Consider the following 25,945-nt stretch of genomic DNA (forward strand, 5'->3'; position numbering starts at 1 on the left):
AACAGCAGAAAACTGGGCATTTGCAACCATGGTGCAGTACTTAAGCCAGTATTAACAGACACTAATAGAGCGGTACAAGAATATGAGTGCAGGGGGATGGGGTCTTACTGGACCATATGTGAGACGTTCTGGTCCAAGTAACAGCTGTTGAACTTGACCAGGTTGACCAGCACGTGGAGGAAGTCCGCAGTCAGACCCACGTCCATCCAGAGGACCACGAAGCGGGCTGGGGGGGGTCAGAGAGGTGGGTGAGAGAGTCGCTACGATAGAACACTTCATTCTAAGCCCAACGTAGGCATTCCATCACATCTTACTGCCTTACACAAGACCCAAAGCAGGCAATGTTGAGTCGTTGACGTTCCATTAAAAGATAAAAATTGGTACTGAAATGACTGCTCACTTAAGCACTCAGCTGAAAGGTGTACAATACCAGTCAAACGCTTGGACACACCTGATTAAGATAATGGGAAACATGCATTAAAAGAAAATTTGATCTAAAGACTTGTGCTTTAATGCTTGAAATTCCTTTCTCAAATAGTGAAGTTGATGCCTATGTAAGAATTCCAAAAAAAATCTTTTTAAACATTATTTTTTGGCTACTTTGAAGAATCTAAAACATTAATTTTGATTTGTTTGACAGGTTTTTTTTTTTGGTAATTGCATAATTCCATTTGTGTTATTTCATAGTATTTATGGCTTCACTATTGTTCTAAAATGTGGAAAACAGTAAAAATAAAAAACAAAAGTTGTGTCCAAACTTTTGACTGGTATAGGAATGTGTTCTTTCCTGGGACAAGGCCTACTATGCCATCTGATGTGATTAGGTTGAAGTAAGCCTCACCTATGTCCTCCTCCAGGTATGTGATATCCTTCCCGTTCTCTGTTAGTGCCTTGAACACCTCAAGCCTGTCCGGCAGGTCCTCATTGGAAGGGTGGTAATCCCGAATGATCTTGAAAAAGTAGGCCCGCAATGGCCCCAGCCTCTCCCCCTGCGATACCCCCGAGAGATAAGGACAAAAACATGGAGAAAGGTGAGTAAAAAAAAAAAAACGTGGCACGCTTAAGACTGGTGGCTGTATGTACCAAGTACCGCTTCCTTGTAGACCAGTGACAGGTGGCACAGCTCAAGTTAATATCGCCACTAATGAAGCCACAATCCAGAAACGGATAAAAAAATTGCTGCAGTGGAACAAAACTTGGTTCCCCGTGTTCTGTCTGAATGTCAGTGTGAACCAGTCCTCTACTCTCCTGGTTCGCCTGCATCTGAGTCCTTTAGTGTGCGTGTACATTACATTACATTACGTCATTTGCTCTTACCCAGAGCGACTTCCAAATAAGTGCATCACAATGCTAAGAGTAGTTATCCACGTGTAGTTAGTCCGCAAAGCTGATCACAGAAATCTAGTGAAAGTCCAAGCTCTGCATGACAGCGTGAGGAAGGACTGATGGGATTCAGGGCTTGAAACCCAGCACGTGCTCTCCGCCCGCCCCCCCCCCGGGTGCGACCGCTGACCCTCCGCGCCTCCTCCTGTAGAGCTTACCTGTCCCTGGATGATGGCCCTCAGAAGCTGCAGCACGGCGTGCCGCGCCTCAGGCTGCTCGGGCTGCAGCATGTCCTCCACCGCCTTCCACAGCACCTCCACCGCGTGCTGCAGCGGGGGGAAAAAACGCCGCGCGCGCACGCGTTAATCACGCCATCCGCAACCCCCGACTCAGGCCCGCGCGACACTCTCCGCTGTCACTAACCGCCCGGGGCCAGCCACGCACGCACAGTTCTCTCACAAGCACACCGGCTCAAAGTGCACTTCAGTTTGACTATGCCCCACAAAGCGGATACAGTGTATGAGCGTTCCCGCTACGGGCGCTAATCACACTCGCAGTGTTTTCATTAGCAGTGTCCTTCTGCGCTCACTTGGTCACATTACATTATATTACTGTCATTTAGCAGACGCTCTTATCCAGAGCGAATTACACAGGTTACAGTTTTTTACATGCTATCCATTTATTCAGCTGGATATTTCCTGAGGCAATTCTGGGTTAAGTACCTTGCCCAAGGGTACAGCAGCAGTGCCCCAGTGGAGAATTGAACCAGCAACCTCTCAGTTACAAGCACTGCATCTTACCGCTATGCTACACTGCCACCCCGACCCCGACATGAAAGGACCCACAGACAGCAGATAAGGCTGACTCACCTCCTCAAATTTCTTGGACTTGGCGAGCTCACACACATGATTTATGACCCGGATTCTGTTATGCAGCCCGCACTCCGGACTGAGCTCCTGTAAAAAAGAAGTCTTTCAAGTGCATTACATTACATTACTGGCATTTAGCAGACGATCTTACCCAGAGCGACTTACATCAGATACAATGTTATCCATTTATACTGCTGGATATTTACTGAGGGGTTAAGTACCTTGCCCAAGGGTACAACAGCAGCGCCGCAGCGGGGAATCACACCAGCGACCTTTTGGTCACGAGTCCTGTTCCTTAACCACTATGCTACACTGCCGCCCCATTTATTCTTATGCATCCATTTATTCATACACTTTTCTCCTACCAGACTGAAGCAAAAAGCACCACTTACACCCAACCTCTCTCCAGGCAAATGGAACTACTCGCAGATGTCGCCAATGGGGTAAGGTTCTTGCAGGAAACTCAAGGTACAGCTCACATGCCAAAAAGCTCCACTTGAGTGAAAAAGACAGGCTGACAGCTCTATATACAGTCACTGCAGACTGCCAGTGGCCATACATCCACCACTCATCCAGGAGCTGACAGCATCCATAGAGCAGGCAGCCAGCCAAACCACAGGGTCACAGGAAGTGGCCGGACGGGACAGGAAGCAGGCCGGGCAGTTACCTTGAGAATGTCGAGGGTGATGATGAACTCCGAGGGCTTGCTCTCCGTCTGCTTGCTCGGCGGCCGCGAGGGCCCCAGTCCGAAGATCCCCTTCACCTTGTCCTTCAGAGACTCTTTGCTCTGCTGCTTGTTCATGGCGGAGGCGGGAGGACAGCTCATGCGCTCTGCTCAACACAGGAGAGAGGAGCGAGAGGCCTTCGGTCAGCTGGAGCGTCATAAACGAGCTGGGGCCTAGGACACAAGAACAGAGGGACACCAGAAAGCCTCTTCCTCCACCATCCCCATCTGTATGACTAATTTAACCGATCCTGGTTTCAACTCACAAAGTGTCATCTCTCTCTCCGAGCACTGCTGAGGTATTACCACTTCAACAACAACATCCGTCTTTCCTTTAAGCCAGGGACCGCAAGTAGTGCAGACGTCCCAGTTTCTAGCCTACCCTTATCACTGCTGCACCTGTGGTCCGACGGACCGCTCCTCGACTGCACCTAGACGCCTTGGGAAGCAATCACGTGCGCAGGAGACAGCTTCCAATTAAACTGCGTATCCTTATGTCATTTAAGTGAAACAACAATAAATCATACGAAACCCTTCAAGGGACGAGGTTTGTCTGAAGTACGCTCGGCCAGTGCAGTAACAATGACAGCAAACCACTAAAATCCCACGACATAAACACCAAGCGGATTCCGCGAGTGCAATGAAAAAGCGGACTGGAAAATGTCGCCAACTACGACATTCCGTTCAAAATCCCACAGAGCGTGTAGCCGTGCATCTCGCGTCCCTTGCCTGGTTCTTCGCTGTGCACACAAACATCTGCAGAAAGCCTGACACAGACAGCGACATAAACAAGCCTAAATAAATAAATATATGGCTAGCTAGCGGGCTAGTTCGCTAGCTAGATAGCGAGTAAATCAATTCCCCAACTTCACCAACAGGATCTCCCGTTGTCACTGATTTTTTTTAGACAGAGTCATACAGGTACAGTTAAATGTCTAGCTAGCAACGCCTCAGAATACAGTATTTTACGAGAGCGGTTTGTGCATTTATTAGTTTTTACCTATATTTTCCCCTGCCAAACTGTTATAGCTCGGCCCCCCTCTCTCCAGCAGGAAGTCATATTTGACAAACTAGCGTGCACTTCCTACAAAAACACATCACCTGACTGTTTGTCAGCGGTGGTAATACTGGGAAATGTAGTGCCGAAAACGTGCAGCGCAACCGCTGTGCATTAGCCGGACACGTTGTTTGGACTCAGTGTTGGTGCTCGAAAAAAAATGGAGGTGCACAGATCAATGCCAAGAGTTTGCACTCATATTCGAGTTTCGATGCTGCCTTTTCTCGGATAAAATGTTACATTTAGATAATTGTTCATTTGTTACTGGTTAAATACTTAGCTGGTTGTCGAGCGAGGTCATTTGCCAGTGCAGCCGACCGGGCCGGTCGGTGGTCAACGCATGAGTTCCGCGAAAGCCCGTACATTTCACATTCTGAAAATGATCTCTCCGTATTTTAAACAGAATGGTACCACTGAAACTATGATCATGACCAGGAATAAATCGGTCAGTACAAGAAGTATGAATCTGCCTGCTTTGAAAACGAAGATGTCACAGGAACGGGATTCAACAGAACCTGTAGTGCGCGTGAAAGAGGAGAGTGAGGATTTAAGCATTTCTCAAGTTGAAAAGAACAGACAGAGCTCTCCTCCGGCTCATCCTAAAGGTAAGCCTGCACGTAAAACGTATATACGACTGCAGGAGTTGACAGTTCTCTATTTTAACCGTAGCCAACTTAACTTACAAGCTGACACAGACTTCCGTTATTATCATATAACGTTACCTATTTTTGAACGCAAATAATTTATCGCGATGTTTTTAATTAAATGTCTGCGATTTGGCAGACTGAATTAGGCTGCTTAGAATTACCGAATACAGTCCTCCAAACTTTAAGACGGATGATAACGTCACTACTGAAGCATAATGAATAAGCTGCCAACAAGGATTTGATTTCATGATTTCATTACTTTGCTAGTGTTTACAATTGCAGCTAAGGGCTGGAAATGACTGGTTTAAACTTCATCCGAGCTGTTAACTGCCTAAGTGAATCAGCTAGCTAGTTGTGGTGACTTTAACCACTGTTGTTATTGAAAAGTTGCAGATCTGTTGTGATTGCGGATTGCGGACTTTGAGGGCTGTTGCCCTTTTTTTTGAGTTTCTTCGTACCGATCCCGTCACGTTAGCTAAGCATTTTTAGCGTTGTTCAGTCTCACCTAAGACGGTGTGTCAGCGCGCGTCCCCAGCTGTGCAGCCGGAGACCAATGGCGCGGAGCAGAGAAGCCCCCCAGCGCGACGCCGGAGAGGGCACGTCAAGGCGGAGTACGAGGAGACGGAGGTGAAGAAGGAGCGCTGGGAGCCTCCGGACTGGAGGAGGCAGCTGGACCACATCCGGGAGATGAGGAGGGGCAGGGACGCCCCCGTCGACCACATGGGGGCAGCGAAGTGCTTCGATCCCAACGCCCCCCCTGAGGTTGGTGAGGCAGATTGGCTGTTGGATGGTGAAGTACAGAGGGGCTACGGCACACGCTGGTCTCTGGGAGGTGAAATGATGTGGGGAAATTGAGGCATGAAATATAATCTTCTACATACTGTGTTTTGTCACAGAGCTCTGTATAAACACACATGACATTTGGTTTGTTTCCTTTTTGGAAAGAAACCAAGACCTTACTCTGTTCACACAGAATATTTCCCACAGGAACCATACAGAGCTGTTTTGCTCTGAACCTTTTGTTGGACCTCTCAGTCCTTTAGCTTGAGCTCCTTTAAGTTTATTCCTCAAACTGAAACGGAAAAACCTGCTCTGAAATAAATCTGCAGCGTGACAGTTGCAGACATAGTGGTACCAGTTGCAGGTTCATAATTGAGACCTTCGTAATAATCGTCATGTCAAGACTGCCTGTCTGCTCTCTGCCAGTGGAGCTTAGTTCTTGGTGTTCCTGGAGAGATTGCTGGCTCTTCAAATCTCCCAAGTTGGACTTTGGTCCAGATTTGGTCTCATTCCAATTTGTTTGGTACAAATTCTTTTAGTACAGAAAAACAGCACCTTCATATTTTTCATGATCAAAGGTAAGGCCACAGGGCATAGCATCTAGATTTAATCTAGGCCTTTTTGTCTAGAGATGCTGGAAGAGTCTGTTTGAAAACTCTCTCTTCATCTCTCTCTCCCTCTCTTCAGGTGGTACGCTACCAGGTGCTGATCTCCCTCATGCTCTCCAGTCAGACCAAGGACCAGGTGACTGCGGCCGCCATGCAGAAACTGCGAGAGCACGGTCTGACGGTGGAGGGAATCCTGAATACTGACGACGAAACGCTGGGGAAACTGATCTACCCTGTGGGCTTCTGGAGGGTAATAAACACACGTGTTTACAGAGTAATATGTGCACAGAGAAACAGTCAGACTGACAGGCACAGAGGCGCACTGACCCCAAAACATACATACAGCACTCAGTGTTTCTGACCGACTGCTTTTTATTAAATTGTGGTGTTTAAATGTTTGTCAGTGTGAAATACTGCCTTTCATTGAAGTCACCTTTACAGACGTACAGGCTTTTATAAGGCCTTCAGTCTGTTATTCCGTGGCATCAGCTCAGGCAAGGAGAGGACAGACACAGAGCATGTGTTTCACTGTCTACAAGCTGAACCAGCAGCACAAGTGTTGGGCACTGAGACGACCTCTGACCCCAGCTGTGACCCATTCCAGACAAAGGTGAAGTACATCAAGCAGACCACAGCAGTCCTACAGCAGGAGTACGGGGGCGACATCCCAGACAGTGTGGCCGGACTCGTCCGCCTCCCGGGGGTGGGGCCAAAGATGGCACACCTGGCCATGAGCATCGCCTGGAAGCAGGTGTCTGGAATTGGTAAGGCACTCCTCTCGTGTGCCACCCTTATTCATTTGCCTCCCCTTTCCATGTGTGTTTACATATATTATGGATATTTAAATATTTTAATTCAGAGCTTAGCTGAAGACCAGTAAATCCCAGAAAGTACAGTACGCTGAAATCAGTTCAAATGCTTGAAAGCGTGTGAGGGTTCTTTCTGAAAAGAGAGGTTCAGAGGTTTATGGTAGATCAGGAGGATGCCCTTTGTTTCTAACAGCTAGTAAGCAGATACCACTGGATGGGTCTGCTCTCTCCATTCCTGTCTTGACTTTGTGTGTGTGTGTGTGTGTGTGTGTGTGTGTGTGTGTGTGTGGGGTGCAGGGGTGGACACGCATGTACACCGCATCTCCAACAGATTGGGCTGGACGAGAACTGAAACCAAGACCCCAGAGGATACCCGTCAGGCTTTGGAGGGCTGGCTGCCAAGGTGATGTCACAAAGAGAATGACTGACGAAAAAATGATGTCACGCTAGACCTCTGTCACCACTTGTGCTGTCTGAAAGCATTCTGCCAGGAACATACAGCAGAGAAATGAGGGGACAGCACAGCCTCCCTGTAACCCCACTGTTGTGGTGCTTTGTTATCCTTCCTCAGGGAGCTGTGGAGTGAGATCAACTGGCTTCTGGTGGGCTTCGGCCAGCAAGTGTGCCTGCCTGTGGGTCCCCTGTGCTCCCTCTGCCTCAACCAGCACTGCTGCCCCTCCGCCCACCGCGTCTCCCCAGGGAAAAGGGCTGGTGTCATCTCCCCCAAATCTCCCAGATCCCCCGGGCCAAGCAGGGTCAAAGCAGACCCTCACAGCCCTCCTGCACCTCCGCGTGACATCAAAGAGGAGCCGCTGCCCTCAAGCCCCACTGCACCAGCAAGGAGGACCAGAGCCAGAGCTGCCGCTTCCTCCAGGGCAGCTGCAGCAGCAGGGCGTGGAAGAGCAGACCCCGGTGGCTCCTGATCCCAGAGCAGGTCACACATAGCGGCTCATTGCCTTTCCTAGCACTATACACACAGGTGTACAGGGTGGTCATAAAGTGACAGTCTTTACTTCACCACAGAAGAAGGATGTTCCTTTTACATGTCCATCAATGAACTTGACAGACTCTTTTCGCTCCTGTGTTTGTTTTCAGTTAAGTTCCACATGGGTACTTTCCATGTCAAAACATAATTTCCTTTGGCATGCCTTTGTCCCTGAAAACATTATGCAGAATATCAGGGGTGATGTTGTTAGTACTGGCATGGCATGTTTGCGCAAGTCTGTAATGTTTTGAACCTTTGTTGTTCAAACTTGCGACTGAAAGTACCTCCATGCAGAAACATTTAAGGGAGTTAAATCTGGAATTTTGGGGAATTTTACCGTAAGACATCCCTCCTGGATAGTCAACATCTTGGGTAACATCTAAAACTGGAATAAATATTCACACTTACATTTCATTTTGAAAGAGCTGCAACTTTCTGACCACCCTGTGTATACAGGCACACCATTTTATATGCTACTGTTAGCTGATTGTTAATTGTTTCTCTCTTTGTTGGTTGATGGTGGAGTCATCCTCACCTGGGGCTGGTTTCAGCTTCAGGAAGGCTGGCCTCCTGATTCCCTACCCATACGCCTGTGCAGCAGGGCTACTGACAGTCCAAGCTGCCAGGGGCCAACTCTGTCACACCCATCTCTTGAGTTGCTAACCTAATCACATGTTGATGAAGAGTTGATGACCTGGTCAAATAATCTCAATGTGTACTGTTAAATTACAAAAGCACTACTGCTGTACAATATTTTATATGTCTACATTAGAGTTCTAGATATGTTTAGCATTTGATTACCAAGTATTTCTGTACTGAATAAAGACGAAAAGGAAAACTGTAACCCATTTTGGCTTATTCATTGTATTGATTGTGACAACTTCACAGAACTTAACAAAACAAAATCCTTTGTGTAATTCCTGTGTTTTCTTTTGTGCCAAAAAGTGATTAGCTTAAATTGAATGAATTATACTGACAGGCTAGCACAGTGCTTCCCAGACTTCTCCTGGGGGACCCCTTGTCCTGTATGTTTTAGATCTCTCCCTGCTCCAACACAGCTGATTTGAATGATCAATTTGTTATTAAGCAGTTTCAGGACTTCATAACGAGTTGATCATTTGAATCAACTGCGTTGGAGCAGGGAGAGATCTAAAACATGCAGGACAAGGGGTCCTCCAGGAGATGTTTGGAAAACGCTGGGCTAGCGTATTAGCATGGCTGTATTTCCAGTTCTTATCCACGTGGTGGCGGTACAATCACGTGCACATGCGGTAAACGGCGATGGTGGTCAAAAAGATAGATGCACTCATCCCCTCCTTGAAAACCCATTAAGTGTGTTAACTGAAAATAATTAGCATAGGCCTGTACAGTGGTTCAGTCGTGTTGTTTGCAATGGTTAATAAAATGTGCTGTCAAAGCCATAAAATACAGCCGCGACAAGCAAATCGTCGCTGCGCCTGTCCATCCATCTGAGAACTGAAGTAGAGTTACCAATTATCATTATAGCGCACTCTCTTAATCCAAACCAGGCTATGCTGTCATCCCGCAAGACGTCGTATTGTTTCGGTGACCTGTCGGTGGCATCCCCCGCCAACCCGCTGTGTCCCCTTGGCCGCAGAACCAGTTCTGCAAGTTTTTTAAACGCTGCGTCAGCCATCTGCTGTCATTTCTTGCAGGTGATGCGTAGTGCTCGTGCCGTTGTCAAAGGCAACAGTAGCACACGGCTGAGGACATCTTCATAACTGAACCCAGGGGCGATTCTAGGACCTTTAGGGGGGCTCAGCCCCCTAATGAAAATGTGACATGCATACAGTGCTTTGTGAAAGTGTTCACCCCCCTGCTATATCACTCATTTCACTGGATAACAATTGATACATTAATATTTTTCTATACATGATATTTTAATTTACAACAATAATACTTTTGATGAATTACTAGTAAGTAACATGAGTTTTTTTAGGGGTGTTGAGATGAAATTTAGGTGTTCTTGAGTACCCCTAAAAAGAGTCTAAAATCGCCAATGACTGAACCCCCATACAACAAATATTATCCACCCGAGGGAAGCTAATGTATCGACTGTCACGCCATCTCGACTGGTTTTTTCTTTTCTCTTTTCTGTTTTCTCCTTCATATCAGGTTTATATCCATTTAATAACACCACTGTCTCACACGTTGTCGTCCTGTTCGTATTCTTGGTCTCAGGCATCGTCTTGACTTGTCTATCACTGGCCTGAATTCCCCACCGTTTAAGTGTGCGTGTGTACATCGCAGGTAGGCTAAGTAAAAATAATACATGTTATTGTTCTTGGGGATGAAAACACGAGTAAACTAGTGCATATATCGCTTAAACTGATGTTGGTGGAAGAAAACCGAGGGGGAGATAGCCCGTGAGGTTGTAATCATGGACCAATCATGTCACTGACACCTGTCTGGTGTTGCCCTAGTATCGGACCAGAACAGGAACAGTATGTATTACAGATGTATGCTAACAGACTGAGACGTTGAAGCGTTTCCTTGATTGGTCTCTGGAGCCCACGGTCAACACTTCGTCGTAAACTGTCCCAGCAGGAGAGAAAAAATGGTCTCCGTGAGAGACACAGCGCCCAGACAGTAGCTGAACGCTGAGTGCGCTGAGATGGAGAAATCACCCAGTTTCGAGGGATTTTTTATTTCGAAGGCGGTGCTGTTGCCGCACTAGCGATCTCGAAACGTAGCCTACTGGTGTTGCAACTAAACCTCAATTTACTGACCGGTTGAAATGGTCGGAGCACGGGAGAGGAGGTAGAGCCTGTTGCTGTCTTCGTTCCGAGTGTGGTGTCGGGATCCCCTCACGGAAAACACCTACTCATACGCACGGGCGGAAAAGCTGAATGTTCAGGCTGCGACTCCGCAAAGCCCGTAGTAACTCAAACAAGGCACTTCTGAAGTACCGACGACCAAATCCGTCTGGTGACTCGGACGCAAAGCGTGGCGACCCGATGTTTTTATGCATCGATTGGCTGGTTTTGATACCCCAGCCTGGGAAAGGCAGTCTCTTGGATCGCAACTCTTTCGAAATTGACTGACAACCTTCAAATTTCTGGATGCGCGTGTATTGATCGCTCCTCTTGTTTCTAAACGTTTTTGCTTGTTTTTTTTCAAGTGCCGTGTTTTGGCGTATAAACTCACAACAGTTTTGAAGATGTGCTTTTCACAGAGAAAGTGGCTGGAAGTTTCGTAGGAAAATAAACTTATCGTCTGCATTTTGGATCAGAATTATTAAATTTTGTTTTGAATAACACATTCGCAAATTAAAGGGAGGGACGAAAATGGCCAAAGAATTGAAACCGCGGCTTTGTATAATGGCAAAAGGAGAGAGCGGTTACGGGTTTCACTTACACGGAGAGAAAGGCAAGAGTGGACAATTTATACGCAAAGTGGAACCCGCATCGCCCGCCGAAGCCGCTGGTCTACGCGCAGGCGACCGAGTCGTGGAGGTGAACGGCGAGAATGTGGAAAAAGAGACACACCACCAAGTGAGTACAACCGCGCAACAAAAGCGGTCATATCCCTTAGGCGCCCTTAGACTCCATGTAGGCTATTGTCGTTTGTGGTTTGCTGCTTGTGTAGAGGGGTGGTCGCAGGAAACCTTTTTATAATCTTTACTTAGACGTGTACTCCGAATCATTGTGAGAACATTTTTGCAGAGTTGCGCCGTGCGCTTTCTAAGAAGCGCTATCTGACAGAATGTTGTGGTCAACTTAATCCTCCAAGGGCTTCGCATTTCACATTTTAATGCCAGTGTCTGTCATCGTATAGTATTATGCACCTTGATGATATTCCAGAACAATGTGGAAACGTTTTACACCTGGAACTGCGCATCGTTTATTTGGTGTCTGGTGAAATGAAGTTTTCTCTTTTTCTGTGTTCAGAAAAGATGGGTCTGTTGTGGTCTACGTTCGTGTATCGAGCAGTACGTATAAGAATAATTACAACATTATATCAAAACGAGATTTCAGACACGGATTTTGATGTAGTCGTAGCGTTATGATCAGAATAAAGGTGCCATAGCTGCTGAGCATATTGTCAGAACACTAAAAGTTGTCGATGTCTTTGAAAGAAGGTTGGATTAAAGTTTCTGAACTGTAGTCATTTACCTTTCATTTCCCTAAAGATTATGCTGCTTATGCAGTGCTTGAAACCGATGCGCTGTTGAAAAATCACATCTTCAACATTAGCCTTTGTTTCGGCTGCTGTGATGGTGTTGAAACAATGTTGGCACGCGGTCTAACAGTGACAGGAGGGGAGTGGGAGGCCCGTTTAATGTTTTTCCCTGCTAAACAAACATTCCCTGCTAAACAGCTAAAATGACATCTCCACTGGCTCTGTGCACCTTAATTCCACAACGCACTTGTGGCTGCATTACTGAATTGTTTTCCCTCTCTTTGGGTTCCTCTATAGTATACAGGCACAAACATTTTCAACGTGTTAACTCAAGTGTGTAGGAGCAAATTCAATGGAGATGAGTAAAAAAATGTTTTACGTCCTTCTATGCAGGTTGAATGAGGTATGAAAGAGGTTTGGAATTTGAGTGTTATGAATTATTAAAAAATTACAAATTATTAAACAAAACTGAAATCTTAATTTGGGCCATTTGAGTCAAAGTGCTGGCATCCTCTGTGAAAGAGAGTCCCAAGCTTTCAGGAGAATATTTAACTTCTTGTGCCTTCAAACCTTGTGTTTCCAGTCGTTCACCCTGTCTAGAGGAAATACCAGTTAACTGACCCAGCAGTAATGATACCCAAATACAGTCTCTTTTGTTGAAGGTCTAGCATAAAGCACAGACCAAATTAAAACTTTGCAACTAAATGTTATCACTGACTTCAGTCTTTCTACCACAGATACATAGATTTCTACCACAGGGACTTCTGCCTCTTCTGTCCAGCAGAGTTTGGTCTTTCTACTTCTGAATTCAGTCTGACAGCCTGGGTCTTTGAATTTATCTGCAACAAGTGTCCGAACATTATGCTGTATATTGGAATTTCTGCCCTTACAAAGTGTTGAATAGTGTTGAATAGTGTTTAATAGTCTGAACATGAGGGAAAAAAAAGTTTAGCTGGACCAGGAAGGGACACAGTGCAGTCTCCCTATATCAGTCAAATGTTCTCTGGTGTTGTCTGTCTGCTTCAGAATCCCATCCCCTTACCACTGAGTTCAGGCTCTTTCCTCTACCAGATAGAATGGCCTCTGTCCCCTCCAACCGAGTCCTACCTCTTCTTTCCGCCACAGGGCCTAGCTTGTTTTTCTCTTCTGTACGTTCTCTTTTTCTCTATGACAGAGCTCTGTCCCTTCACCTCAAAGATCAGTAGAATGTCATCCCATCTAGCAGAGTACATATTGCCACAGAGTTTTAAGCTTTACCACCCAGAACACAGTCAGTCTGGTTAGTGGTTAGTTACCCTCTTGCTCCAGTAGTTCAGCGTGAGCATGCCGAATCCCGTTTCTTTCCTGCACCGAGTGTCACAGTTATCGTATAAAGAGACTTTATTGAATGTACTCATGTGCCCACTTCATGTGTCTGTCCCCCCCCCACTCCCCCCACCCCATCCCCCCTCGGTCAGGTGGTCCAGCGGATCAAAACGGTGGAGCGTGAGACACGCCTGCTGGTGGTGGATCCCGAAACGGACACGTACCTGAAGAGCCTGCGGCTCATCTGCACAGAGGAGATGGCCGCCGCCGCCACCACCAAGGCGAGCAAGTCGCCTGTCACCACCCCTGTCACTCCCAGCAGGAAGGAGAATGGCTCTGTATCCAAGCAGCCAATCACGCTGACCAGCGAGGAGCCCAATGCCAATAAGAGATCACCCTCACAGAACGGCAGGAAGGTAGGTGCCATGTTTAGACTCCGGACACGCTACGTACTACAGCTGCAGGTCTGGGCATGAGGAGGTTGAAAACCTGGAAATATGTTGCATTTTAACTTTGACAACGGCAAGCAACGGTGCTCTCCATAGAGTCTTTAAAGGGCATGACACGCAGCAAAAAGGTAAAGAGGTTTCAATGCGAAGTTCATCACTTGATGTGATTGATGATGTTCCTGTTCTGTTTTCTAGTGCTGGTGGTTACCACATTTCCTTGGGTCTAAACATGCTCTTTCACATCACCTTTTGATGTATTGTTTCAACGAGAAACACAAGCCACTTTTACGTTCTTTGGTTCCATATTTTCCAAAAACATGCGTTTTACTCTGTCTCCGGCTATGGTAAATGTCACACAAACTCTGTGGGAATGATTGGCGTTTTGTGAAAAGAGGTGGTGTCAAAAACTCCATCGCCTATAACGGGGGCCTGACTTAATTTGTTCTCGTAGACCTGTCAGAGCCACTCTGCAGCATACAAGCCGTTAGCTGGAAGCTATGACAAAAATGTCTTAAAGGACATGCCAGTTTTATCTCATTGGCAGGCCAATGTAGTACAGGAATTTCAGCAGGCCTATGGACCATTCTGTGAAGAAGAGAAGGCTTTTTGTTCTGTTTTTAAGAAACAGACTGAAGTTTCCGATTTCTATATTTATTTCTGGCACAAAGCCACCCAACGTTACAGCAAAGCGCTTCTGACTTAACGTAGACTTTAATAGGAGATCGCTGTCAGGGGTAAGCTATCACAGAGCAACGGGCGTTTCATAGCATGTTCAGCTCAACAAGAAACAACAGCTGAGTTTGGATGAAAACCAGACCTTGGGGTGTGTTGTGTGGAGTTGGGGGGGGGGGGGGGGTGGAGCAGTGTTAAACAGGATTCCAAACTACCCCCCCCCCCCCCCCCCACCCTTGTGAACTCTATAGTCTGATTGGCTGTCATGTTTAAAGGGCTGATCTCCAGCTGTTCCATTGCATCCTATTCAGTAAACTGGGCATTTCTTACTGTACAGTACAATAATCTTGAAGTCATTATGTGTGAAGTAAGACATTTGTTTGCTGTCTCCTGGTGTTACATGGCCAAACTGTGCATACGACACAATGAATTAAGATGAAAAAGTGAAGATTTGTTTCCTCAGTGTCATTTTTTTTTTTTTAGTTTTGACTGCGAGACAGGAAAAACCCCATCTCCATGAAGATCAAATGCGAGGCTTGTTTTTACATAGCTGCCATCCTTCGGACAAGTTTAAGCCTCTGTTTCATGCATTTGGCAAAACATGTGTTTTCAGTTACTCCAGTGACTGCAATGTGTGCGTGTAATTCAGAACTATTTCTGCATAAAAATGACAGCAGCAATCAGTCTCGAGTTGAGCTGTGTGTGTGGTTGCGGGTGTGTAAGTGTGTGTGTATATGCATGTGTGAGTATGTGCATGTGTGCACGTATGTGTGTGTATGTGTGTGTGTGTGTGTCTTTGTGAAGCCCTGATTGGTGGAAGGGACTTTGGGTGCTGTGCAGAGAGATTTCCAGCTGCCCGGAGACCAGGATGGCCAGTTAAGCACAGGCGATGTTCTAGGCCTCCCTCGCGCAGAACCCCAATCGCTGTTCCGTTAGAAAGGGGGCGGAGAACCAAAAAGCTGAGGACCAGAGAGGCGAAACCAGCCCAGGAGAGGGAGAACTGTGAGAGGTCGAGTGGTCCAAAAAGAGAGCGAGAGGAAGGTCCGCTAAAAGAGGGGATTTAAAGACAAAGCATCACTTCGGAGTGAGTCGCGGTCCCGATCTGAACTGAAGCGGACAGAAAACAACAAAGATTGTCAGCTGGAAGTGAAAGAAAGAAACAGCGGGATGGTTTTGTGTTGTGTTGAGGAAAAACAAAGGGGCGGGAGAACAGAGAGAGGCGGGGCTGCGGACACGCAGCTGTGTCTGTGCGTGCTTGCATGTGCTAATGTGTGTGTGCGTGTGCACGTGTGCAGATACGTATGTAGCACAGACCATTCTCCACAGAGCCTGCACAAGCACCCAGATGCAACACACAGCAACACCCATGCATGCACGTTAGCACGTAGATAATCTGAGGGGAGGCTGGCAATCCATTTTCAGGCCCAAACAATGACCAGTACAATAACAGGAGCAGCACTGATGTCATCCTTTGGATTCACAAGACTCGTGATGTGCTGTAAAGTTGGACGGTGTGCGGCAGACACCCGCCGCACAATGTCCCTCATAGTCGCCAGAGCCCAGTGGGGCCCGGTGGTGAGCCGCTCACTGTGTCCCCCGCAGCTCAACTTCTGCCTCTCTCTGATCTGCCTACAGGAAACAGGTTAGCGTGGGTGGGGTGAATGCCGCCTGTGAAGTGAAACTGTATGCCTTGGGGTGCATGATTGGAGCGTGCTGTGTTTGTATTTGCGGATTTGTTTAAAATGTGCTTTAAATCATTAGGAGAAGCTGACCCCCGGGTGCCCAGCCTTTTGCTGAGCGGTCACTCTACAGAGCTTTCCACACTGTCTAATGGCCAGAGCTACACTGTCTCATGTCCAGGGGTACACTGTCCCGTGGCTGACTCCAGAGAGCCTGCCAGCCTTCAGAAGTCCAGGTCTACACTGTCTTATGAATCAGCATGGAATCACCATGGCTGAGGGGGAATTTTAAAAGAATGTGAGAGTAACTGTCTAGAGAGAGTGAGAGAAGGAGTCAGTGCAGCAGGAAATGGTGCGGTGAGAGATGGGTGGGAGGGGGGTGGCTGCAGGGGCCCAGGATGGGGGGGAGGCGTTCACAGAAGCAGCACATCAACACGACGCCAAGGGGCGGCCAAGTGCACCAAAACCCCTCAGGGACAGGTTCTGCCTTACTGTCGTGGCCTGCAGTGGGAGCTCTTGGTGACTGATCCAATGAGAGGAGCCTGCGGCATCAGGCCACCTATCAGAGACCAAGCTGAGATCCTTGTCTCGGGTTTAAATGTCTGTTGCTTCGTCTTGCGTCCTCTTTCGGATGCAAGCGAGACACACCTTTTGTACTCAGATCAGCTGATATGAACACAAATAAAAGGGACTCTTCCCGTATGTTCAGATCCCCCGCCCGATAAAACTCAGTGCAGTTCGAAGAGCAGATAAACCCAAGGCTCTCGACCAAAAACAGACCACTTTTCAAAAAATATGAGCCCCTGAGTGTTGCCAGGGCAGCCAGACTCCTAGGGTTACCTTGAATTCCATCTCTTCCTCTCTGGGAGGAATTCAGGATCACATGATTATCCTCAGACCCGGCTTGCTCTGGTGCTCGTGAATGCAGCCCAGGGCTTCGGGACCGTGCAAGATGCTGTCGCTGACCTTTACCTGCCAGCGCGGTGTCCTGATAAGCCAAGAGTACATGAGCCTGCGTGGGAGTGCGTGTACATGCACGTGGGGGTATAGGGCACTTGTGGGAACTTTTCCGCATGCGCTAATGGCCTCTCATGCGATGTTTCCAGCTCTCTGGGCTCGCTAATTTCCCCTCCATCTCTGCCAGCTCAGTGATTATTCCTCTCCTGCTAATTAGCGAAATGGATGAAAAACACACACACACACACACACACACACGCACACACAAGAAAATGTACTGGATTAGCATGAAGCCTGAGGTAGCGGCAAGAAACGACGGCACCTTAAGCACAGCACATCATCAGGCAGCGTGTTGCGAGCCCATTGTTCACGCCGTCTCCGCATGGCATCCCCCGATGTCCTTGTGGGGAACTAAAAATAATAATGAAATCATCGACCGCGCGGTGTGGGAGTCTTGATAGTTGCTTATGTGAGGCCGCTTACCAGGGACCTGCAGGAAATTGCAAAGAGGAACAGCATCCACCCAGGAATGGCGATTTCCCTTCAAGATATTTTTAGGCTAATAAAAGGTGCACAAGGGCCTCATCTGCAAGCACCTCGCATGGTATTGTGTGGACAGCTCTGACAGGGACAAGTGGCACTTACTGGTGAATTATGCATTCCCCTTATTTGGAGGACTGTGACAGAGGCCAGAAAACTTTAAAATCGAACACCAGCTGTATTAAGCGGAGGACCTGTGTGCCAGTTTTTGAGCCGGCATCTCGAGCCCTAATCACCGCTGTGGCAATCCCTGCTGTTTTAGCCAGCTTTCCCGCGTAACCGTTTCCCTGTGAGTGACAGCTAGGACAGCATGGCTGTGCTGTGAGTAAGAGGCTCACTCACTCACTCACTTACTCATTCACTCACTCACTCACACTCTCACTCACACTCTCACTCACTCACACACTTACTCATTCACTCACTCACTCACTCACTCACTCTCTCACTCACACACTCACTCATTCACTCACTCACTCACACTCTCACTCACACTCTCACTCACTCACACACTCACTCATTCACTCACTCACTCACTCACTCATTCACTCTCACTCACTCACACACTCACTCACTCATTCACTCACTCACTCACTCACTCACTCACACACTCACTCACTCATTCACTCACACTCTCACTCACTCACTAATTTACAGGGAGCCTTTTGCCAAACAAATAGAGGAAAAAGGGGAAACCAGAAGGAATGTGTTAGCATTCTGTGAGAGGCAGATCAAGTCCTTTTACTCAGTCTCTTCAAATTGATTTCAGTAAGTTTGAATTTTAATACAGTAAGGGCCGTTGCTGTCAATGAGCGTATAGGGGTGCAGTTCTTTGGCTTGGAGTCCAGGGAAGGGGTCGCATCTTGCCGTGGGGCAAGGTTGTTGACCTCCCACCGTTGGACACACATAGAAATAGAAATAAGGGGGAGATGAGGTGGTGGAGGGATGTCATGAACGGCTGACACGAACAGGAAGTGGTGAGTGGCTTTTTTTATACTTTAGGATGGGACGGGTGTGTTGATTGCTTAGGGACTGTCTAAAAATTCCTCTCCTTAATCTTCATTTGATACTTTAGTTAGGCTGAGGGTGACAGTTATCCTTAGGAATGTTGAATTTGGAAGAGATCTCTTTAAATGAGACAGCTTTTTATACTGGATATATGTGCCTGTCTGTGCTCAGATCTCTCCCGTACACACAGTGACATGGGGGCCGGGAGTGGTGTCAGCTTTCCTCTCTTCAGCCCAGAGGTAGAGACGTCCCACAGGCAGGGCCAAAGCCAGAGAGGGGGTGGCCAGAGCCTGCACTGTCAGAGAGTTGATTTTCTTGCAGTGGTGCAGCCACCTGGGGAAGACAGCTGTGCCATTCTCCACCATAGACATTTGAATCACCCTACACCCACCCCCCTCACCACCAATACACCACACTGTACTGTACCATGGTGTACTCGTATTTGTGTGCTTCATTACCTTATCTCTCTTCAAAGCCCGACCAGCCCAGGTGCGGCAGCAGTGTGTGGGTTGTGGGGGGGGTACAGCCCTGGCTATCCCCCCCCCCCCCTGTGGCACCACCACACACATCTGCCCTGCCGGTCCATGCCTCACTGTGGTCCAGAAAATCACTTCTGATCCGCAACCCACCCAAAAAGGGGGCTCATTGAAGATAGTTTATTTGCCTTCCCCTGTCATTGTTAATAACGAGTGTTTTGGTGTTTGCATGGAAAATAAATGCGAGACGGCCGTAATGAGGGGGCCGTCTTCGAGGGGGGGGGTGAGTGGGTGAGTAGCAGCTAAGGCACACGGAGTCGCAGCCCCCTCCGCTCGGAGGCCCAGCCCCACAGCACAGCGGTTTCCGCAGAGGAGGTGGGCGCTGTGTTTACATGGAAATCAAAGTGGTCAGCTCGTATTTACTTGAGGCTTCTCTGTGTTTGTACTGTGACAAGGCCACAAAATTCCTAACTGCTGTGGCAATCCGTTTTCCAAGTAAACCAGGAGGGCTGGGTTTTTTTTTTTTTTTTTGCACTCCGATTTCTAAAAATGTTTCGTGTCGGCCGCCTCGGGTCCTGACGGCATCATGCTCAGCTAATGAAGGTGGCCCGTGAGGCTGAGAAGCGTGGATGGTGTGATGGGGTCAGATCCAGGGGAGCGGCCTGTACGGGGGGGTGGGGGGGGGGCATAGGTTTGATGGTGAGTCCCTGAACAGTGCGGGGGGCAGGGCCGCGACTGAGGTAGCAGTACGGTTTAATTAGTTGACTGACATCCTCTGACATCCGCTGCCAGAAGCCCTGTGTGTCCCTGTGTTACCCCTGTCACTACAAATCGCTTTGATTGGTTTCATCTGGTCTTGTTTCAAGCTTCCCTGTCTGTGTGTGTGGCTGAGTGTTTGTATGCGCATTTGTGTGTGTTTTTTCAAAAAGTCAATGCGCATACATACACAGAGGCACACGCAAATGCACGTGCACGCCCGCACACACAGCCACACGTGAGCGCACGTACGCACACAGACACTCGGATGAGTAAAACCTCCGGTGGAAATTTCCCGGAAAAGCAGGAACACGACACTTAGGAGCAGAGTGGAATGTACACAGCAAATAGAGCTTCTCTCTCGGTGTGAAGATGTTCCGGAAGTTTCTGCCAGATGTCACGGAGAGGACGAAGGATTCACCGACTCATTTCGTCAGATGCACACTTCCTGGTTTGGAGGGCTGACTTGGCACACTTTCAAAAATACATCCATCTTCATTTTGTTGGATATTGTTGTTATTATCTTCTTAGGAGCCAGTAAATCTGGTTTTATCTCCCAACACCTGTTTAAACAAAAATTTCAGTGTGTATGTGTGTGTGTGTGTGCACATGTGTTTTGGGGGTGGGGGGGGGGCAAGCAGGGGGAATTGAACCGTGCAAGTAGCTTGGACCGTGTCCTCTGATCCGAGAGGATCATCAGCGCAGAAACTACTGTTCTCCAAGGGACTAAGCAGGAGCCTCAGGAGTGAGCGTCATGGTGTATGTTTATACCTTTACACGTGTATGTTATGCGCACGCCAGTCTGTGTAACTGAAAGAAAAGGCAAATCCTGGACTGGGAGCCGAATGTTTCCATGGGGACGTGGCTCAGGGGTCAGGGTCGGGATCGGGGTCACAGTTGTCCAAATAAATGCTTTTCTTCCAGTGATGTCACGGCTCCCGGGCTTCGGGTAGCCTGGGCGTCAGACAGCGTCGGGAGCGCAGATGAACAGTGTGGCTGTCGGTGGAGGAGACGGAAGGGGGAGGAGTCATCCTCTGTGAGAGAGGAGCCCACTACGGCTGTGCTGTGTAAACAGCGCATTGAAGATACGGGTGCCATTCGTCCCAGGTCGGGCTGGTTTTTCCGGAAACAGGTCTCGCAGCGTCGCTCTCTGGCCGCTGTCATTCTTTTCCCCTGTTTCTCTTCCTTCCATCTGGGAAAGAAGGGAACGAAAGAGGAAGGGAGTGAGGGATTGTTTTCCTTCTTTCGCTTGGGCTCATTCTTGCACAAGTGCATGCCTGCAGTCTGGCTTTCCCTAGTCTCACACAGGCACTCACTTTGGAGAAAAAGACGGCGGCGTGTACTGTAGCCATCCTCAGTTTTTTGGTCAAGGGGTGCTACTGTTACCAGATAAGTTTTCATTTTCACAGACACATTCATTTGGAGGCACCAGACTCCAAACCCTGTGAAATATTTCCACTCACCCTGTCCTGTTTCACTCCCCCCCCCCCCCCCCCCACTCTGCTCCGTTTCCTGTACTTGGCAAACTGTGTTGGATCCATATGTGAGGCCCAAATCAGCAGCCTAACCCACCGAGGGGGGGGACCATGAGAGCTCTTGCTGAGGAATGTGTCTGTCTTAAGGTGGCTTGTGGGGAATTCAGCCAGGGAGAATGTGAGAAAATAGGCATGTGATGTGTGTGTTTGTGTGTGTGTGTGTGTTTGCGTGTGTCAGAACTCCCAACAGTCCGCCTCTTTGGCGTGAGAATTAGGGCATCAGTGAGGGGTGTGGGTGGGAGGTGGAGTGGAGGGGGGTGCACTCGCTGACACCAAACTGAGGGCTTTGAAGGGGGGCAGAGAAGTTCGGGACATCACCCTGACCAATCAGGGAATGTCTGTTGGTGTTCAAAATTTCCCTGCGGGCTGCAGCCACGGCATTGGAGCCATGGGTCACCCCAGTGCATGCTGGGAAAGCCGAATGTTGGCAGAGGCGTGGGGATTGTGTGCCTGCCAGGAAGGGGCACCGGCGCAGGCTGGTATGGGCGCTGGGCGGGCGCGTGGCACGGCGCTGAGTGACTGGCACGGATCAAGCCCCGAAGAGCACCGTTGCTCAGCGCTCGTAACCCGGCTTTGGAAAAGGGATCGTAATTATACAGCGCAGAGGGCTGTGTTAACCGTGCGTGTGCTGCAAGTTGATGAAAAAAAGCCTATGGTTTTGCATAACCTTGGTGATATAACAGGAGTGTGTGGAAAAGGCATGGGGGATTCTGTTGAGATAGAGATGCTCCCAGCTGCCCACTCTCGGCCTTTTCGGAGAGCAGCGTGCGCTCTGAAGTTCTGCCGCCGCTAGCGGTTTGCACTCGACAGGGCTAGGATATAGGACGTGCGTTTCAGCGCTTCAGTAGCGAGTGGGTGGCGTGGGTGGTAGACCCTCTTCAGAAACGCTGCCGTAGCTCCCACAATCCCCCGGTCCTGCCACCCGTTCGCGCACATCCACGGCCTCCCTCCTCCTGCAGCCTAGCCTCTAGCTCCTTCCCCCCAGCACGCCACAGATCCCCGTGCATCCAGGCTTCCTCACGTCGACAGCCGCCTCCCTCCCTCACCACAGCCCTAGCTGAGTTAGCACCCCCCAACTCTCATCTCCATGTACCGCACAGCTTCAGGTCCGCCTGTGTAACTCAGCGGCATGGGGGTCACGCACTCACAGCTGTGAAGGTATGGAGGTTTGTCATTCAGTGATGAGGGGTCTCTCTCTCTCTCTCTCTCTCTCTCTCTCTCTCTCTCTCTCTCTCTCCATACCTTCACAGCTTCAGGTCTGCCTGTGTAACTCAACGGCATGGGGGTCACGCACTCACAGCTGTGAAGGTATGGAGGTTTGTCATTCAGTGATGAGGGGTCTCTCTCTCTCTCTCTCTCTCTCTCTCTCTCTCTCTCTCCATACCTTCACAGCTTCAGGTCTGCCTGTGCAACTCAACGGCATGGGGGTCACGCACTCACAGCCGTGAAGGTATGGAGGTTTGTCATTCAGTGATGAGGGGTCTCTCTCTCTCTCTCTCTCTCTCTCTCTCTCTCTCTCTCTCTCTCTCCATACCTTCACAGCTTCAGGTCTGCCTGTGCAACTCAACGGCATGGGGGTCACGCACTCACAGCTGTGAAGGTATGGAGGTTTGTCATTCAGTGATGAGGGGTCTCTCTCTCTCTCTCTCTCTCTCTCTCTCCATACCTTCACAGCTTCAGGTCTGCCTGTGCAACTCAACGGCATGGGGGTCACGCACTCACAGCTGTGAAGGTATGGAGGTTTGTCATTCAGCGATGAGGGGTCTCTCTCTCTCTCTCTCTCTCCCTCTCTCCATACCTTCACAGCTTCAGGTCTGCCTGTGCAACTCAACGGCATGGGGGTCACGCACTCACAGCTGTGAAGGTATGGAGGTTTCTCATTCAGTGATGAGGGGTCTCTCTCTCTCTCTCTCTCTCTCTCTCTCTCCCTCTCCCTGCCCCCCCCCCCCTCCCTCCCCATTACAACACATCCTGTAAGCCCTGCCCCTGCATCCTGGTAAACAGCGACAGGGTTTTGATCTCATGTAATGCGCGTCCGTGTGCCGTCAGTGTTGCGTAATGTGTGCGGCGGCGGCAGCATCCCCCCATCTCCCGCCCCACGCTCTGGGTGTTTGTTACCCCATCGGAGGGCCCGCTTCTGCCCCGCCAGCCCGAGAGCGCTGTCCATCAGCCCGGAGCAGAGGGAGGCCTGCGGCGCGCTGATAACGTGGGCGTGGCAGCCTATGATGTCATGTTCACATAGGCCCCACCAGGCGGGGGGGGTGGGGGGAGGGGGGGGGGGGGGGGGGGCGTGCTTTTGGAAAGGGTACAGGAAGTGCTTATGTTAATGTGTTTCACAGGCATGAATTTAAAAAAACTCTGCGTCTTTGGGAAAGAAAACTGTGTCTTTATCAGTTTCTGCTTCAGCCGTATGTCATTTCTATGTGAGGTGTATGTCAGCCAAGTGGATCTTTCTGTACTCTTTTTTCCTGGAAAAATATTATCCCCTGGCGTATGCCTTCCTTAAGGTGTCAGCCTTAACTGATACTGAGGGAACTACAGACATTGCAAGAATTATGAAATACCACTACAGGCATGTGGGGCTGGCTAAATAGTTACTTGTCTGAAATAGCATAGGATTTGAATGGCATATATTGATATAATGTAGTGTATTTACACTCTGTAGTTTCATTTGATCATTACAGTCTGTACCACTTCAGAATGGCAATAGCAAAATATATAGTTTCTCCTCTGTTATTTTAAATTGCCTGGAAATCATAGCAGTGTGTTTCGGGGGTTGAGCCATCTCTGCTCCGACACGCTCCTCCGGCTAATGTTACCATGAGAAAACCTAGGCCGACTTTCCTCTGTGGCAGTTGCTCAGAAAAACATTCGAAAACCAAGTCAACAGTCTCCTTGTTCTGGAAAAAAAGAATAATAACACAATAAGTGCAGCCTAAATTACAGTGTGGGTCTGTGCGAGTCTGGTATTGCGGTGAGTGTCCAGAATCAGTTATTCCATGAGAACAGCTCTCTCTCACTTGCTCACTCTCACTCGCTCACTCTCACTCTCACTCTCACTCTCTCTCTTTCTTTTACTCTCTCTCTCGCTCTACTAATATTCTCCCCTTGCCATTTGCAAATTGGGGATTCTGTATATGGCACTGCTATATTCTGCTATATATACTATATATGCAGCTACAGGGAACTTTCCTCTCCATTTGGGGTGAAATGGATGAGGGTGGCTCACTGAGAGTGTCCGTCTGCCTGTCCCTGCACCTCCCAGATTTTAGAAGATTACAAAGGGCTACACAGGCACCCGCAAGATTGCTGATGAATTTTCTCACGGCTGGAACGCAAATTGACCAATAGGAGAGGAGTGGGTCAGAATGAACCTTTTCAGTATTTGCCGCATACCGCCATTTACTGTTGTGCAAAAATACTAAAAGCATGAAGGGTCTTAAACTGGCAAAGGGTGGTGCCACGTCCAAGCACACTTTGTTTCTGGATGCAACTATGAAGCATAAATCAGTCCCAAGAGTTCAAAATTCCACAAATTTCTGCCAATGTGTTCACACCCAGGCTTTATTTAAAACAGTAGACGTCCGCAGTAATTTACCATATTCAACATATTTTACAGGAAATTGCAGCAAATTTTAATGAGGGCGCTGGCTTGCCCTTGTGTTGGCTCTTCTTTGAAAATCATCGCCTTGAATGAACCATCTGAAAGAAATGCCGTTTTAACGTTTTTCAGGGCACAAATGTGTTTGGATGTAACGGCAGGGAAAGCCCTTGTGAAACTGCATTGTGCCACAGAAAACAGCAGGTTTTTGACATGTCTTACACAGCCATGATAAGTCACAATTTCTCCCCCAGGTGTATGTAAAATCCTCTTTTATGGCTTCATTTATTTGCTACACATTTGCATAGCTCACAGTTTTACATATTATGCACTTGTGTAGCTGTATATTTCCAGAAATTAAGGATACAGGTTGAGTACTTTGCCTAAGTGTACAGTGGAAATGCCGCTGCTGAGAATTGAACCTGCATCCTAAGCTCAGCTCCTCACTGCCATAGCTGACATTATAATGTATTAGGAACACGTGTGAGCACCTCATCTAAATACATGTTTTAGGGGGTGCTGCAAGGTACATCTTTGGACAGAAGGAGGCATCCAACAATAGGCTGGTTCACTGTGATGTTAGAGACAGGCAGGATCTTATTGGTGGAGGTCTTGTTTGGTTACGTGTCTCTGTGCTGATTCGTCTCAGACGAGTAGTTTGTAATGCATGGCAGGCCTATTGTGGAGCAAGAGAGAACCACCTTTTGGAGAGGTCTATGTAGCAGTGTAGACAGAACAGAGCCTCCTAGATTTTGAGTTCTCCCTGTTTTGAGAGAGGTGGGGCCATCATCAGGCAGGCCTGTATGGTAGTGCTGATGGGTCTGATCTTCATGGCTGTAGAAAGAGGCAGAACGTCTTGCGGGTCAGGACTCTATGGTAGCAGACAAGGCCTCAAGTTTCCATGGTAATCTAGATAGGCAGAATCTTTCATAGACAATACCCCTTGTGGATCAGATCTCTATGGTGATGCAGACTGGCTCTACCTCTTGTATGTCTGATATCTATGGTACCACAGATGGAGCAGG

The 25,945-nt window shown here is 48.5% G+C and overlaps 3 protein-coding genes across 8 annotated transcripts in view; 2 read left to right on the top strand and 1 right to left on the bottom strand.

The window, feature by feature from the left end:
* The window catches only part of tsc2 (TSC complex subunit 2), a 39,213-nt gene extending 35,247 nt beyond the window's left edge, over nt 1-3,966 (bottom strand). For 5 of the 6 annotated variants that reach the window (XM_036537432.1, XM_036537423.1, XM_036537415.1 and 2 more), the window contains exons 1-6: nt 3,917-3,960; nt 2,860-3,023; nt 2,193-2,279; nt 1,542-1,649; nt 842-989; nt 109-226 (exon numbers count right to left, since the gene is read on the bottom strand). In XM_036537432.1, the coding sequence (XP_036393325.1) occupies nt 109-226; nt 842-989; nt 1,542-1,649; nt 2,193-2,279; nt 2,860-3,018 (620 nt within the window). In that variant the 5' untranslated portion in view covers nt 3,019-3,023; nt 3,917-3,960. Of the gene's footprint in view, nt 1-108; nt 227-841; nt 990-1,541; nt 1,650-2,192; nt 2,280-2,859; nt 3,091-3,916 lie in introns of all 6 variants that reach the window. The other variant, XM_036537397.1, reaches the window with a different exon arrangement.
* A 151-nt stretch (nt 3,967-4,117) lies between these two features.
* nthl1 (nth-like DNA glycosylase 1) lies at nt 4,118-7,774 on the top strand. Its single transcript, XM_036537443.1, has 6 exons — nt 4,118-4,578; nt 5,120-5,382; nt 6,088-6,258; nt 6,613-6,772; nt 7,115-7,220; nt 7,389-7,774. The coding sequence occupies exons 1-6, from the start codon at nt 4,314-4,316 to the stop codon at nt 7,738-7,740; spliced, it is 1,317 nt and encodes a 438-aa protein (XP_036393336.1). The 5' UTR covers nt 4,118-4,313; the 3' UTR covers nt 7,741-7,774.
* A 2,523-nt stretch (nt 7,775-10,297) lies between these two features.
* The window catches only part of LOC118783534 (Na(+)/H(+) exchange regulatory cofactor NHE-RF2), a 40,234-nt gene continuing 24,586 nt past the window's right edge, over nt 10,298-25,945 (top strand). Inside the window, exons 1-2 of the mRNA XM_036537455.1 lie at nt 10,298-11,317; nt 13,403-13,666. Of these exons, the coding sequence (XP_036393348.1) occupies nt 11,111-11,317; nt 13,403-13,666 (471 nt within the window). The 5' untranslated portion in view covers nt 10,298-11,110. The remainder of the gene's footprint in view (nt 11,318-13,402; nt 13,667-25,945) is intronic.

Source organism: Megalops cyprinoides, chromosome 1 (assembly GCF_013368585.1).
Source record: "Megalops cyprinoides isolate fMegCyp1 chromosome 1, fMegCyp1.pri, whole genome shotgun sequence".
In the NCBI taxonomy this organism is placed as follows: Eukaryota; Metazoa; Chordata; class Actinopteri; order Elopiformes; family Megalopidae; genus Megalops; species Megalops cyprinoides.

Excerpts from the sequence above, each read along its gene's own strand:
- nthl1 (XM_036537443.1), top strand. The coding sequence starts at position 4,314 with ATGAGTTCCGCGAAAGCCCGTACATTTCACATTCTGAAAATGATCTCT. Across the intron at positions 6,259-6,612 it reads ACCCTGTGGGCTTCTGGAGG|ACAAAGGTGAAGTACATCAA; the intron begins GTAATAAACACA and ends GACCCATTCCAG. Across the intron at positions 7,221-7,388 it reads TTGGAGGGCTGGCTGCCAAG|GGAGCTGTGGAGTGAGATCA; the intron begins GTGATGTCACAA and ends ATCCTTCCTCAG.